At 28.1% G+C, this 12,801-nt stretch overlaps 1 protein-coding gene across 1 annotated transcript; it reads left to right on the forward strand.

Moving 5' to 3' along the window:
* The first annotated feature begins 6,031 nt into the window (after positions 1-6,031).
* LOC142328289 (uncharacterized) lies at positions 6,032-12,435 on the forward strand. The gene is made up of 2 exons (XM_075371994.1): positions 6,032-6,124; positions 11,908-12,435. The coding sequence occupies exons 1-2, from the start codon at positions 6,059-6,061 to the stop codon at positions 12,433-12,435; spliced, it is 594 nt and encodes a 197-aa protein (XP_075228109.1). The 5' UTR covers positions 6,032-6,058.
* Positions 12,436-12,801: the final 366 nt, after the last annotated feature.

The following is a 12,801-nucleotide window of genomic DNA, read 5'->3' on the forward strand; positions in this document are numbered from 1 at the left end:
TTAATTATATTAATGCATTTAATTGTCTACTTTGGCCTTGGTCTAAGTTTTCAATTTTATTTTTGTTTACTATATCATTATTGATTTATGTTTATTTTTTTCTCATGTTGTTGTCTATCGTTCATTAACTTTTAATAAGTTATTTTTGTTATTTATTAAGTATTATTATAATAAAAAATTATTTTTGTTTTAAATTTTAGTCCAACTTTTTGTTTTGAGTTTTATTTTTTTATTGCTGTTTTGTTGCCACTTTCTTATTACTTATTTATTAATTTTAGTTAATATTTTTTGTTACCTGAAGATTATTCATGAGAATATGAAATGGAAATTTTGCAGCGTAAGAAAAATGCCATGCCTGACCGGGATTTGAACCCGGAACCTCCAGATGAAAGGCGAAGACGCTACCACTTCGCTACGCTACCAAATGCTACCAATTTTCTCTTACCTCTACTCTCTCTTTTATTCTTTCTATCTTACTTTATTCTTGCTCTTCATTCAGGAGTTTTCTTCACTTTCTCTCTTCTTCTCTTTTCTTTTTCTTCTCTTATTTATTTTTCTTTTCTCATTATCTTTTTCCTTATTTTTTTTTCATTCAAGTCTAGAAATCTGTTTACTTTTGGGAAGAATTAAAAAAAATTATGTATAATACAATTATTGCAATACAATCAGGTTGAAGTCAACGGTTGAGGTCGAAACAGTTTTTTTCATGATTCTGAATAAATAGCAATTATAATATTAAAAAACTTTGAGTAATGTTTTAGAAGCTATATAAAATCTTGGTATTCAGCATTCTGCTAACACTTCGTAGGTGAACGCTACTGATTGATTTTACAGAATAATTTTGTGGTTCTTAATCTCCTTATTAGGATAATATTGAAGAAGTTATACGAATATCTGCTTGAAATTGTCGGTGAATTTAAAATCAGCGGTAAGTTTTTTAAAACAAATTTATTTTTTTATAAATATATCTGTATGGCTTTAAAATTAAATTGAATTTCTTTTGCTGATCATTTCGTATTATCCAAATTATATATTTTTTTATTAGAAATCAAATATTACATTATATTTAAAAAAATTAATTAAATAAAAATTTTAATTTATTAATTACAATTTAATTATTTTGTTACTAGTAATTATAAAATTAATTGGAAGAATAAAGTTGAACAGCTTGCATAAAAATTTATTTCTCATTTCCCATATTATATAAATATTAAATTCAGCGAAATCTAATGTTAAATCAATTGTTGTTTTAACGATATATTGTATCAGCAATTATTTCCGGTAATGAGAAATATCAGCATTTTAAAATTGACAGTAAAATGTGTATGTATCGTTTTTGTGTTCTATATGACTTGTTCTAGATATCGAAGACAAAATCGTATTGCATATTAATAATAATATAGCTTACTAAAAATAATACTGTATTAATAATAAAGAACAGTTCGTTAATAGATTTAATATTTAATGTGCTACTAATATTTTCTAATGTAAGAATAAAAGTATTTAATCTTTATTATAAATCATGATAAAATAACATAATCTACGTCTACCAAAATCTATATACAAATATTTCTGACAAACAAGAAAATTTTTCAAAAAAAAAATTATAAAAAATTACGATTGAGAAAAGAGCAATGTAAAAATAAAATAAATGGTCCGCTTATAAACAAGTGATTTCCTTTTTACACCTTTAATACAGCAATTAAAAGAATTAAAAAACTGGAAATATTAACTAGTGGAGGAACAAGAGATAAATATTAAAAATTAAAAGATAACATAAAAAATTAAAAAAGAAACATTGCTAAATAAAAAAATAAATTAAAAGATAAACATTGCTCTTTAATATAGGGTAATTAAAAAGTGTGTGGGTGGTAATTTTGTAAATATCAGTAGTAGATAAAAATAAGAGTATTATAGTATAACTTTTTTAAAGTTTTTTAAATTTATTTAAATATATACATATATATATATATAGCCTACAATACTACCGGTAACGTAAGGGGTCATACATCTAAATCGGTTCAGCCGTTGAGCAGACAAACAAACACCCTAAATACATTACACTACTTTTTGGGCAGGCGTGTAATAGATTATTAGAGCATAAACCATAATTATTATTTTTTTTAAAGTAAATTAAAAGTATTTTAATTTTTAAAAGGTCTAAATTTATTGTACTACTAAAACAGCTGTTTTTTATTTTTACAAATTCATAAGATTGTTTGCGTTAAGTTTGTTATTAAAAAAAAATTGATTTCTTTTTTGTTTTTCATAGATTTTATTAAATTGATTTTCTCAGAATAAAAGTTTTTACACATTTTAATAATAGAATTTACGAATTTATTAGAAATTTAACAGATTTATTATACTTCAAACCCCAAAAAATGTTTTTCGTCACCAACGTTTTCTGTTATATGTTGGATATTATGAAAAATACGGGAAATACAATTATGGGACCTATTTTAATCGATTTTGAATGTTCAAAAAACATAAGAAACCATCAATTTTACCCCTAATATACTTAAATTTCAAGGGGGTACCTGAAATCCGCAAGGAACTTTTCGCTAGCCGTAACTCAATAACAAAGCTTTTTTGGACATATGTTTGTATGAGCTTTATCCTAATTTCAAGCTCTAGGATCAGTTTCTAGATTATCTCCCTTTTCTGTCACCTGCGTATATACGAGAGGTTATCTCTAAAGTAAAGATCGTTTCATTGTAAAAAAAAAAATATTCTGAAAACTTTATAAATATCTTTTATTTCTCTTAAACTACACACCTTACACTACTTTTCTATATAATTGTCATATGAATTAAGATATTTATCGTAGCGATACACCAGCTTCAATATACTTCATATACAGCTCAATAGCTTCATATACCAGCTTCAATATACAGCTCGTCTTATTCTTCGATCGCCAGTCCGTTTAACCACTGATTAACAGCATTTTTAAGCTCAACGTCATCCGCGAATTGCTTACAACTCAAAAATTCATTCAGTTTCCCAAACAAATAGTAATCAGAAGAAGCTAAGTCCGGACTATACAGTGGGTGATCGTAAATTTTTCATGAAAATGTTCTCAGTAAAGTCTCAGAGTAGTCTAGAAAAACTTGTTTTTCCTGGCAAACCTGTTGTTTGGAGCAGAAAATAATAATTACTATCTCGAAACGATAATTGCCTCTGTAATGTGGAAACAATCTATGAAAATATTTTTATGGTACGGCAGATTTTTTTTTCAGTGAATAAATTTGTTTTTATATCTTCAAAATTGCACGTGCGCGCGCGCACACACACACGTGTGTGTGTGTATATATATATATATATATATATATATATATATATATATATAAAATTTTGGAGAAATGAAATCAAAACTAATTACTAAAGAAAATTCAGAAACAAAAGAAAAATTTCAAAAGGAAGAAAGAGAAAGAAAAAAGGATCAAATGTATTAAAGGAATTACGAGAAACTGTCATATGTTTGAGGAAGGAGGAAAGACTTATTATACATGTTGGTACAACTAGAAAACTATATGAAATTGGAATTATGCTTTCAGATTTCACAAAATTAAAATATAATCATTTAAATTCTGTCATTCAAAGCAATACTGATAAATGAGAGAGCTAACGCGCCAGCAGTTTGATATACTGTATTGTACATTTAAAAATATGGACTACAATGAGTAATATTCAACTGAAATATGAGGTGGAAGGCGTACTAGATGAAAACAAGTTTGGTTTCAGAAATAATATGGATTCAAATAAAGCAACTTTTAATAATCTTGGAAGCTAGGAGAAAAAACAACGAAAGTACCTTTAAATCAATCTTTTAGAAGGGTTTCGATTACATAAATTGAATTAAGATTTAAAAATTTAAGGAACGTAAAGTTAAAAGATGGTGCAAGAACGTTTTTCATAATTTTTAGATATAATTATAATAAAGTAGTAATTAACGATGTTCGCTCACAAATTTCTAGCTTCAAAAATATAGCTTAAGAATCTCATATGAAAAAACAGAAATTATTGCAACTGACCCTCTCTGCCCAAATAAAATCAAAATTAATAGAATGGAATTGGACTAGTTCATCAGTTAAAATGTTTAGAGGAACTCATCGATTGCAAATTAAAATATAAACGTACTCGGCAAAATAAAATATCTAAAATCAGAAAAGCACAAAATTTAACCTGGCAGACTTACAATAAAAAATGACTTTCAATACGCTCCAAAATTCGCCACTACAAAATACTCGTTTTCTGAAAGGCACTGTATACCTTTCAAACTATTTTTCAAATTAAAAATAAGATAAACTGACTAATTAAAACAGAACTGAGGATCATCAGAACTTGTTTAAACAAAAATTACTTGAAGAATAGATTCTAATTCCCATTAACGAAACCATATATAAAGAAATCGATACGATTATCAGCCCGATGAAGAAGAGAAGGATTTCTCATTTTTTCCACATCTTAAATATGCCTGAATTCTGAAACAACTGGTTTTCAGCAAGTTAGAAAAGAAAACTAGTGAAAAATACGCCAGAAAGATTAAGATGGATTTTGAAGAAATTCCACTGAGAATCGAGGACGCTTTTGACAAGAGAAAAAAACAACACTCTCAAACCACACGGATTCTCTACAGAAAAGACTTAAAGATCCACAGTAGAGGTTACAGACGAAAAGTGGAAACAAAGATCAAGCCGTCTTAGAAAGTACTGGCAGAACTGGAAGGTTAAGGCAATGCGCTTTTTCAAGAACGCTGGAAATTGATTGACTAAGTGTTCCGGTGTGGTTTCAAAAGAAAAAAAGATATTAGGAATGAAAAAATAAAATTTTTCTCTACATCATTTTCTTTTCTACTTTTTTAAAGAAGCGATAATAAAAGTTTTGAAAACTACACAACAATCCAAGGAGAAAAAAGCAGATGTTAAATGTTCCCTGAGAGAATATTTAGGAAATGAATAAAAGTAATGAAATTTTTGAAACTGGAAGAAAATGGTAATGGAAAAAAATGACAAATGTTAATACACAACATTATGGAATAAAAGTATAATTTTTTTCATTTATCCAATAAAATTTTTAAAAAGTGGACATTGGAAAATACATATTAAAAGCAAGTTATTACTAAAAAGCAGAGGAATTTTATACAAGAAATAAACTTAATAATTAAGGTCTAAAAATTTGAAAAAAGTTAAAAAAATATATTTTTGTAATTTATTAGTGCACTGCATCTACACAAAAAACTACTTATACGATTGTTTTAATAAAGAAAGTAAAATAGGAAAGTGTAGAAGAATACTATACCCCTTTAAATAGTGAAAAATAGACAATAGGAAAGGCAGAAAAAACGGAGACTATTAAAATGCGGTATACAAAAATGTTAAAATTAAAGTTTGAAAAAAAAAATTACGACAAATCGTAGAAATAAAACGTAAGGCAAATCCTTATTAAAATATAAATAGGTTGAATCCCATGGCAAATTTCTACTAGAAAATAAAAAGTTTGGTACGGAAAAATGCGTAATACCATTAACGTTAGTAAATTCTATTAAAACTTTACAAATACCAGATAAAAATGCAAAAAGTAATTAATTTAACATATAGAATGTAAAAAAGTGTTAAAATTAAAAGATTAGGGTAGAACAGAAGGGATAGGAGAAATAGACGAATTAATAAGTGAGGACGAGTAAAATAAATACATTATTTCTTTTATATATATATATGTATATAAAAAAGGGCATTGAAATAATAGTTTATACTTATTACTACTAACATTATCCTTATAAGTAAAGATTCCATATTTTATTTTTGTTAAAGTCAGTACTTTTTTTATTAAAGTTCATCACGAGTTTGTATATATTTTTAAATAATCTTTTTCTTATAAAACGACAATTTTCCAAGGATTTTTCAAGGATTAATAATAATAATAATTGTTTTTAAAAGTTGTTTCATTAATAAACGTGATGATAATTGAAACATGTTAGTTCATATAAAAACGAACATGCATGTCTTAAATTTAACAAACTGATGTTCTTTTTTCAGTCCGTATGATACATTAAGTCATAATGATGTCTTTAAAAACATTGTCAGATAATATTTTAGTATTAATAATTATCATTGAAGTTTTACAGGTAAATATTACCTATTTATTTTATAATGTGATTTAGAGATTAATTATTTATTTAGTATTTATTATAAAACTATTATAATAACAAATTTTATTATGAATTAACTATAAATAATAGAATAATAATTTGTCCAATCACGTGTATTAATTGTTACTGACAGATTTATTAGCGCTAAAAAATATACAGTTTTTATTAAATTGTCAAAAGAGTTTATTCAGCAAGATTAAAAACAAAAGTATTTGTTTTAACGTATTATGTAACAATTTAATTAACTATTTATAATTAATAATTAAAGAACCCACTTACCAACAATTCTTTTATATATACTTTCAAACGCTTTCAAAGTAAAACGAACTTTAAAATTTGTTATAATCATAACGGTGGAGAATTCATAATGACAGGACGTTAAATCGACATAATTTTAAATATATAACGACCACTGTTATATTATATTACGTTACATAAACATATTTACAAGACGAAGTTTTAGTTTTATTATGATTATAACATACATTTTTTTAAGTTCCTGATGATGGAATTTTATTCTGAAAGCGCTTGAACGTTTTATATAAAAGAAATGTTAGTAATAGAAAATGTTAGTAAAAGAAATGTTGGGTTTTTTAATTATTAATTACATAAACATACCAACGGGCCATGTTCGATAAAATTATTAACTATTTATAAATTAAACAAAAGATGTTCTTCAACATTTTTTTTTCATATTATATTTAATGATTATAATTAATTTTAATCGTCATTTGAAATATTAATGTAGAATTTTCATAAGGTTATTTTTTCTTTAATATTATTTAATTGTAATCATCATAATTTCTAATTCAAAATTAGGTCAATGATCTGTTTCAATTAACAATGTTTCCTTAGTCTTCATAGAACTTTTCTTCCAACTGGTGAATAAGGATTAATTTTTTAAAGAATTATTTACAAGGCTTTAAGAATTCCTGAATCCGTAATCTTTTCTGAATGATTTACATTTTTATATAAGTTATTTCAATTTTGGAAAGTATATTCAACTTTTTTTTAAAAATCCTTTCATTAAGTAATATGTCAGCTTTTGTGATCCCGTAAGTTCGTTGATGTAAACGTTGATATTCTTTAATATCCTAACTGTATATATTTTTATTTATTTTTTTTTTTTGTTAAAATGTTTTAATTTTTAAATCTTTATCATAAAATAAAAAATACGTTTTACATAATTAATAAAATTAATTTTTTATTGACTGTAGTATTATTTTAAATATTTCTTTATTTTATTAATTATTAGGATCATCCTTTAAATATTAAAAATTTATTTTTCTGTTTGGAAATTATGAAATTTTCAAAAATTTCATAATTTTATGAAATTATAATATCTGTTTAATAATCATGGGCTACCCGTGGGGAATGCGTGTAAGGCTAGAGTAGTGAGGTGATGCGAGCACCTGGTGCGAAGCTACACCAATCATCACATTAGTTGGTAACAAACGGGGTGCCCCTGGGGCGCTGTTCTGGGAGGTGCAATGCGGTGGTGCTCTTTTAATATCTCTGCAAACAATGGTCCAATTGTGGATTTAAAAAAAAGATGAAAGTATAATACCAAAATATTTCCTACACAGATAGGCTAGTTCTCAGGTATTTTAAAAATAATCTTAAAAGTAAGGATATTATTGGTTTTGGGGAGGTTTTTTTATATAAATTACTAAATTGGAAATAATAAAAGTAAAAAAATAATTTTTTCGTTTGGATATAATGCTATTATATTATATATCTTACTTATATATCGTTATTTGTATTGATTTTTCTTCACGAGGCGGTCTTTTTTGTGTTTTCAATTTACAAAAACAAGAGATAAATATTAAAAATAAAAATAAAAACGACTGCCAAAAAAAAAAACATTGTTCTTTAATATAGGATAATTAAAAAATGTGTGGGTGGCAGTTTTTTGTATAGTATTTGTACATAGCATAATTTTTTCAAATTATTTCAATTTATTTAAACATATATATACAGCCTGACATTCCCGTTAATGTAAGCATTCCAACGCGGAATCATATATCTAAATCGGTGCAGCCGTTGAGATGCTACGGTGGAACAAACGCACGTACATACACCTTAAATATATTCATTACAGTTCTTTTTGGACAGTCGTGTAACAAGAGGTAAACATTAAAAATTACGATTTCCGAAAAAACCATTGCTGACAAACACTGCCCTTTTTGTTCTGGTTTGGTTCCATCGTGATTTTGTATTATACTAGCAAATACCCCGTTTGAATTTTGAAAATCGGATGATTAGTTGCGAAGGTGTAACATTTCTGAATAATTGTGATAAGTTAGATCAATAGTGTCCCTGATCCATGTAAAACTTAGCCTTTAACATACTAACAACTACCCAATTTGAAAATTGAAAATCGGACCATTGTTTGCAGAGATATTAAAAGAGTACCCCATTGCACCTCCCAAAACAGCGCCCAAGGGGCACCCCGTTTGTTACCAGTTGATGTGATGATTGCCTATATATAGCATGTATATTGGCTGTCTTTTTTTTTAACCTCGGGAACCACAGTTAGGTTTTACTCCAGAGGATGAGATAAAAGAAATTTTTGTAGCGTGTGAAAATGTCATGCTTGACCGGGACTCGAACCCGGGATCTCCGGATGAAAGACCGAGACGCTACCACTCGCGCCACAGAGGTTGGCAGATCATACATCTAAATCGGTTCAGCCATTGAGCTGCTACGGTGGAACATACATACATAACCCTAAATACATTACACTCATTTTTGTGCATTCATGTAATAACGATTTTGTATTGATTTGTAGTATGCTTAATATTTGCGGGGTTACTAACTACATAAAATAAAGCACAGTTTCAATTCAGTAATTTAAAAAATACATTAAATAAATTATTTTCAATAATTTCGAAACGGAAAATTGTATGTAAAATATATACATTTTTCGTTTGGCTTAATAACAAGGAGCTTTACGTAGAATTTCATAAAAATCGGAAAACGCATTTACTGCATCAGAAAAATACAAGAAAAGTGCCAAAAAGTCAAATTAAAACTGCATTTCTCTTTGCTTAACAAAAATGATCATGCAGATAAAGAAAAATTATTAGTTAAATTTTTTTTTAAATTCTAAAAAATGTTTTTAATTTTAAATGATTATAATTTTATTTCCTTTTTCTTTCTTGTGCTAAGTAAAGGAAGTATTGAGATCGCGAAAAATTTCAGTTTTCAGATTTTTACGAAAATATACACTTTGACCATTCTTGAATCCATTTTGACTAGTTTCGGCGTGACGTCTGTACGTGTACGTACATATATAACTCAAAAACGATTAGCCGTAGGATGTTGAAATTTTGGAGTTAGGACTGTTGTACCATCTACTTGTGCACCTCCCCTTTTGATTGCAATAAGCCAAAAGTATCCAAAAAAGCCCAAAATCCCAAAAAAAAATTGAATTTTGGACTTTTTATCAACTTCAGTAATAATAAGCCATCATTGAGAGCTTTTCAACGATATCTCATAAGTGGTACTTATTTTCATTGGCTCAAAAGTTATGGACAAATAAAAGTTTAATTAATGAAATATTTGGATCTTACAAAGGGAAGTACATCGGTTTGAATCAGTCTTTATCTCCTTTTTTTTAGCTTTTTTTTAAATTTAATAAATTGGTTTTTTAATAATTGTTAACCTCTGATTGTAAAAAAAGTTTTATGAAAATAATAATTCAATAATAACAATAAAAAAAAAATATGAAAATATATCAAATATTATTGATAAAATAAAATTTTATGTACTTTTCATTTTTAAAAAAAAATGTATATATGTAATTTTTATAGGCTACAAGGAAGTCATGTGGTGTCCACATCAGATTTTTTTTTCATGATTTTTATAGTAAAGTATAGCGTAGCTCCATTTTAAATTTAAAAAAAAACTGCTTTTTTTAAAATGATCTTAATTTTTATTTAATTGCAATTGGGATGATTATATTAGAGAATAAAAAATAAACTATTCTATCATAAGGATAAGTGACATCTTGATTAACACAAATCATGTTAATTGTGATACACGGTGGATTAACGGGAGTCTACTCCATTACCTGACCTGAAAAATTAGATAAAAAATTATATTTTACGAATGATTAAGGATTTTCTTATTTCTTTAATTATCAATTTATTTATTATGTAACGGAAAGTTGGTGTCAGAAGGGATAAAATTAAAGAACAAAAAACAGGTGAATTTATTGTATATACTAAGTCATTACGGAGAAAGTAAGCTCTCGTGTGAAGCAATTTTCAAATCGTTTTACTTTACGTAATCTTTATCTACACCTTATAATAATTTAAATAATTGATCGAGGGACGATCAGAAAGTAAGTTACACCCCCTCTATGAAACAAACACATATTTATAAGACAATGTTTTTGTTATTGAACAGAAAACTACATATGTTTATCTATTTTTCGACATAATCACCAAGTTTTTCTAAATACTTTTCATACCTTGTGACAAGTTTTTCAATTCCACTCTCATAAAAATTTCGTCCAATTTCCTTCAATCATTTAAGGACCGCTTCCTTCAGTTCATCATCATTACAAAACGCTTCCTCCCAGGTCTCGCTTGAGAGGATCAAACACGTCGTAGTCGCAGGGTGCTAGGTCAGGGCGGATAACATCACACTTCCCACTTGAATCTTTGCAGTAACTCCCTTGTCACATGAGCTGAATGAGGAGTAGCGTTGTCGTGAAGATAAACGTCCCCATCGCTCAATCTTCCGTGTCTTCGATCTTTAATGGCTTTATGCAATTTTTTTTAAAGTCTCACAGTAAAATTTGCCATTGATTTTTGTTCCTTGAGGCTTAAATTCACTGTAAACAATGCCCTCAGAATCGAAAAAGACTGTCAGCATAACCTGTCGAACATGTGGAGATATTTTCACTGTTTTTGACTGCGGTGAATTTTTGTGTCTCCATTCATGTGATGCTCTTTTAGTCTCAGGAGTGTAATGAAGCACCCAGCTGTCATCCCCTCTGATGATTTGTTTCAAAAACTGTGGACCGGTCCTGGAATAACCTTGAAGAAAAGGAAGAGCAGACGCAAAACGTTGATGTTTGTGGTTGTCGGTCAACGTGGCACCCATCGTGCACACATCTTACGGTAACCAAGCTGATCGTGTGTAATCGCAAACATACTACCATAACTGATATTAAATTCACTTGCAATCTCTCCAATTTTAATCCGCCGTTATTCAAGATCATTTCATTCACGCGTTCCGCGTTACCAGTCTTGTTTGCAGTTAAAGGACGCTCAGCACACACTTCGTCACTCAGATTTGTTCTTCCGTTTCTTAACATCTGACAACATTTTGTGATCATGGAGCATGGCATTCCCACCAAATACCTCAACAATTTGACGATGAATTTTAAAAAAATTGTAATTTTTTGCCCACAAAACTCGGACTACTGAATGCACTTCTATGCTGGACGAATCCTCTAGAGGAGACGCCATACCGACAACGACACTACACATGTACTGAATGTCGTGCATAATTACTGGGAAGCGTGAAAACAACAACACAGCCAGTGCTGCCACCACAAGACATTAATATATCCCTTTCTGTTCAAGAACACAAGGGTGTAACTTTTTTGATATTCCTCTCGTAACTGTATAGATTACTGCCTTAATTTATATAACATATTTTTAATTAAAAATTAAACAAATTTAAGAATATTTAAAAATTTAAACATATTTATTTATTTACATTATTAACTTTAATATTTTCAGATTACAAATACCAGTTTCACCGAAGCTACATATTCACCAACAATATATAGATCTCACTATGGTCAAAGATCAAAAAGACAAGTAGAAGGGGTCGTTAATCCTTACTGTCCTATTGTACCCCTTGTACCCAACGCCACACCATTTGCCGCATACCGTCCACCTGAAACCGATCTGATGTATGACAAAAATCAAGTACAATTTCGTAACAGGTACGGTCCACCGCAATTAATGCCTTTGCAAGGATATCCTCCTCGAATACCATATGTAACAGAAACAATAAATGTAAATGAAGGAACATCTAATAATAATAATAATGACGATAATGAGGAAAGTAGTAATCTTTATGCAGAGAAAAGAAAATTATATAATTTTCCACCAAATCGTATAGTAAATAAAAGAGAGCTCATTCGTCCTGCCAAACCTGTAAGATTACCACCTCCTTCACTTAGAAAAGCTCAGCAAAAAACACCATTACAACAGCCATGTGCTTGTACTAACTATGGACCACGAGAAATTTTTGGTTATTAAAAATAAAAGATAGTTTTTAATTTTATATCATAGAGAATTTAATATAAGTATACAAATTATTTATAAATCTTTTTATAAAATTATGTTATATTTTTTTAAATAAAATACTCGTATATTATAAATTAAAAGGTTTTTTTTTTAAATGAATTAACCAGTTGCTGTTACAACTTCACATAAGCGCTGTCCACTGAGTCATCTAAATCTCCTTTTGGAATTAATAAGTATCGATATGATGAAATAATTCTACAAATTGATTTAATCTGTACATTTTTAACATAGAAATTTCTACGTATCTACATCTACGGCAGAAAAGTAATGTTTTTGACTGTTACCCAAAAAGTTCTGTTTCGGTGAAAATTCATCTCA

Source organism: Lycorma delicatula, chromosome 7, assembly GCF_047948215.1.
Source record: "Lycorma delicatula isolate Av1 chromosome 7, ASM4794821v1, whole genome shotgun sequence".
Taxonomy (NCBI): domain Eukaryota; kingdom Metazoa; phylum Arthropoda; class Insecta; order Hemiptera; family Fulgoridae; genus Lycorma; species Lycorma delicatula.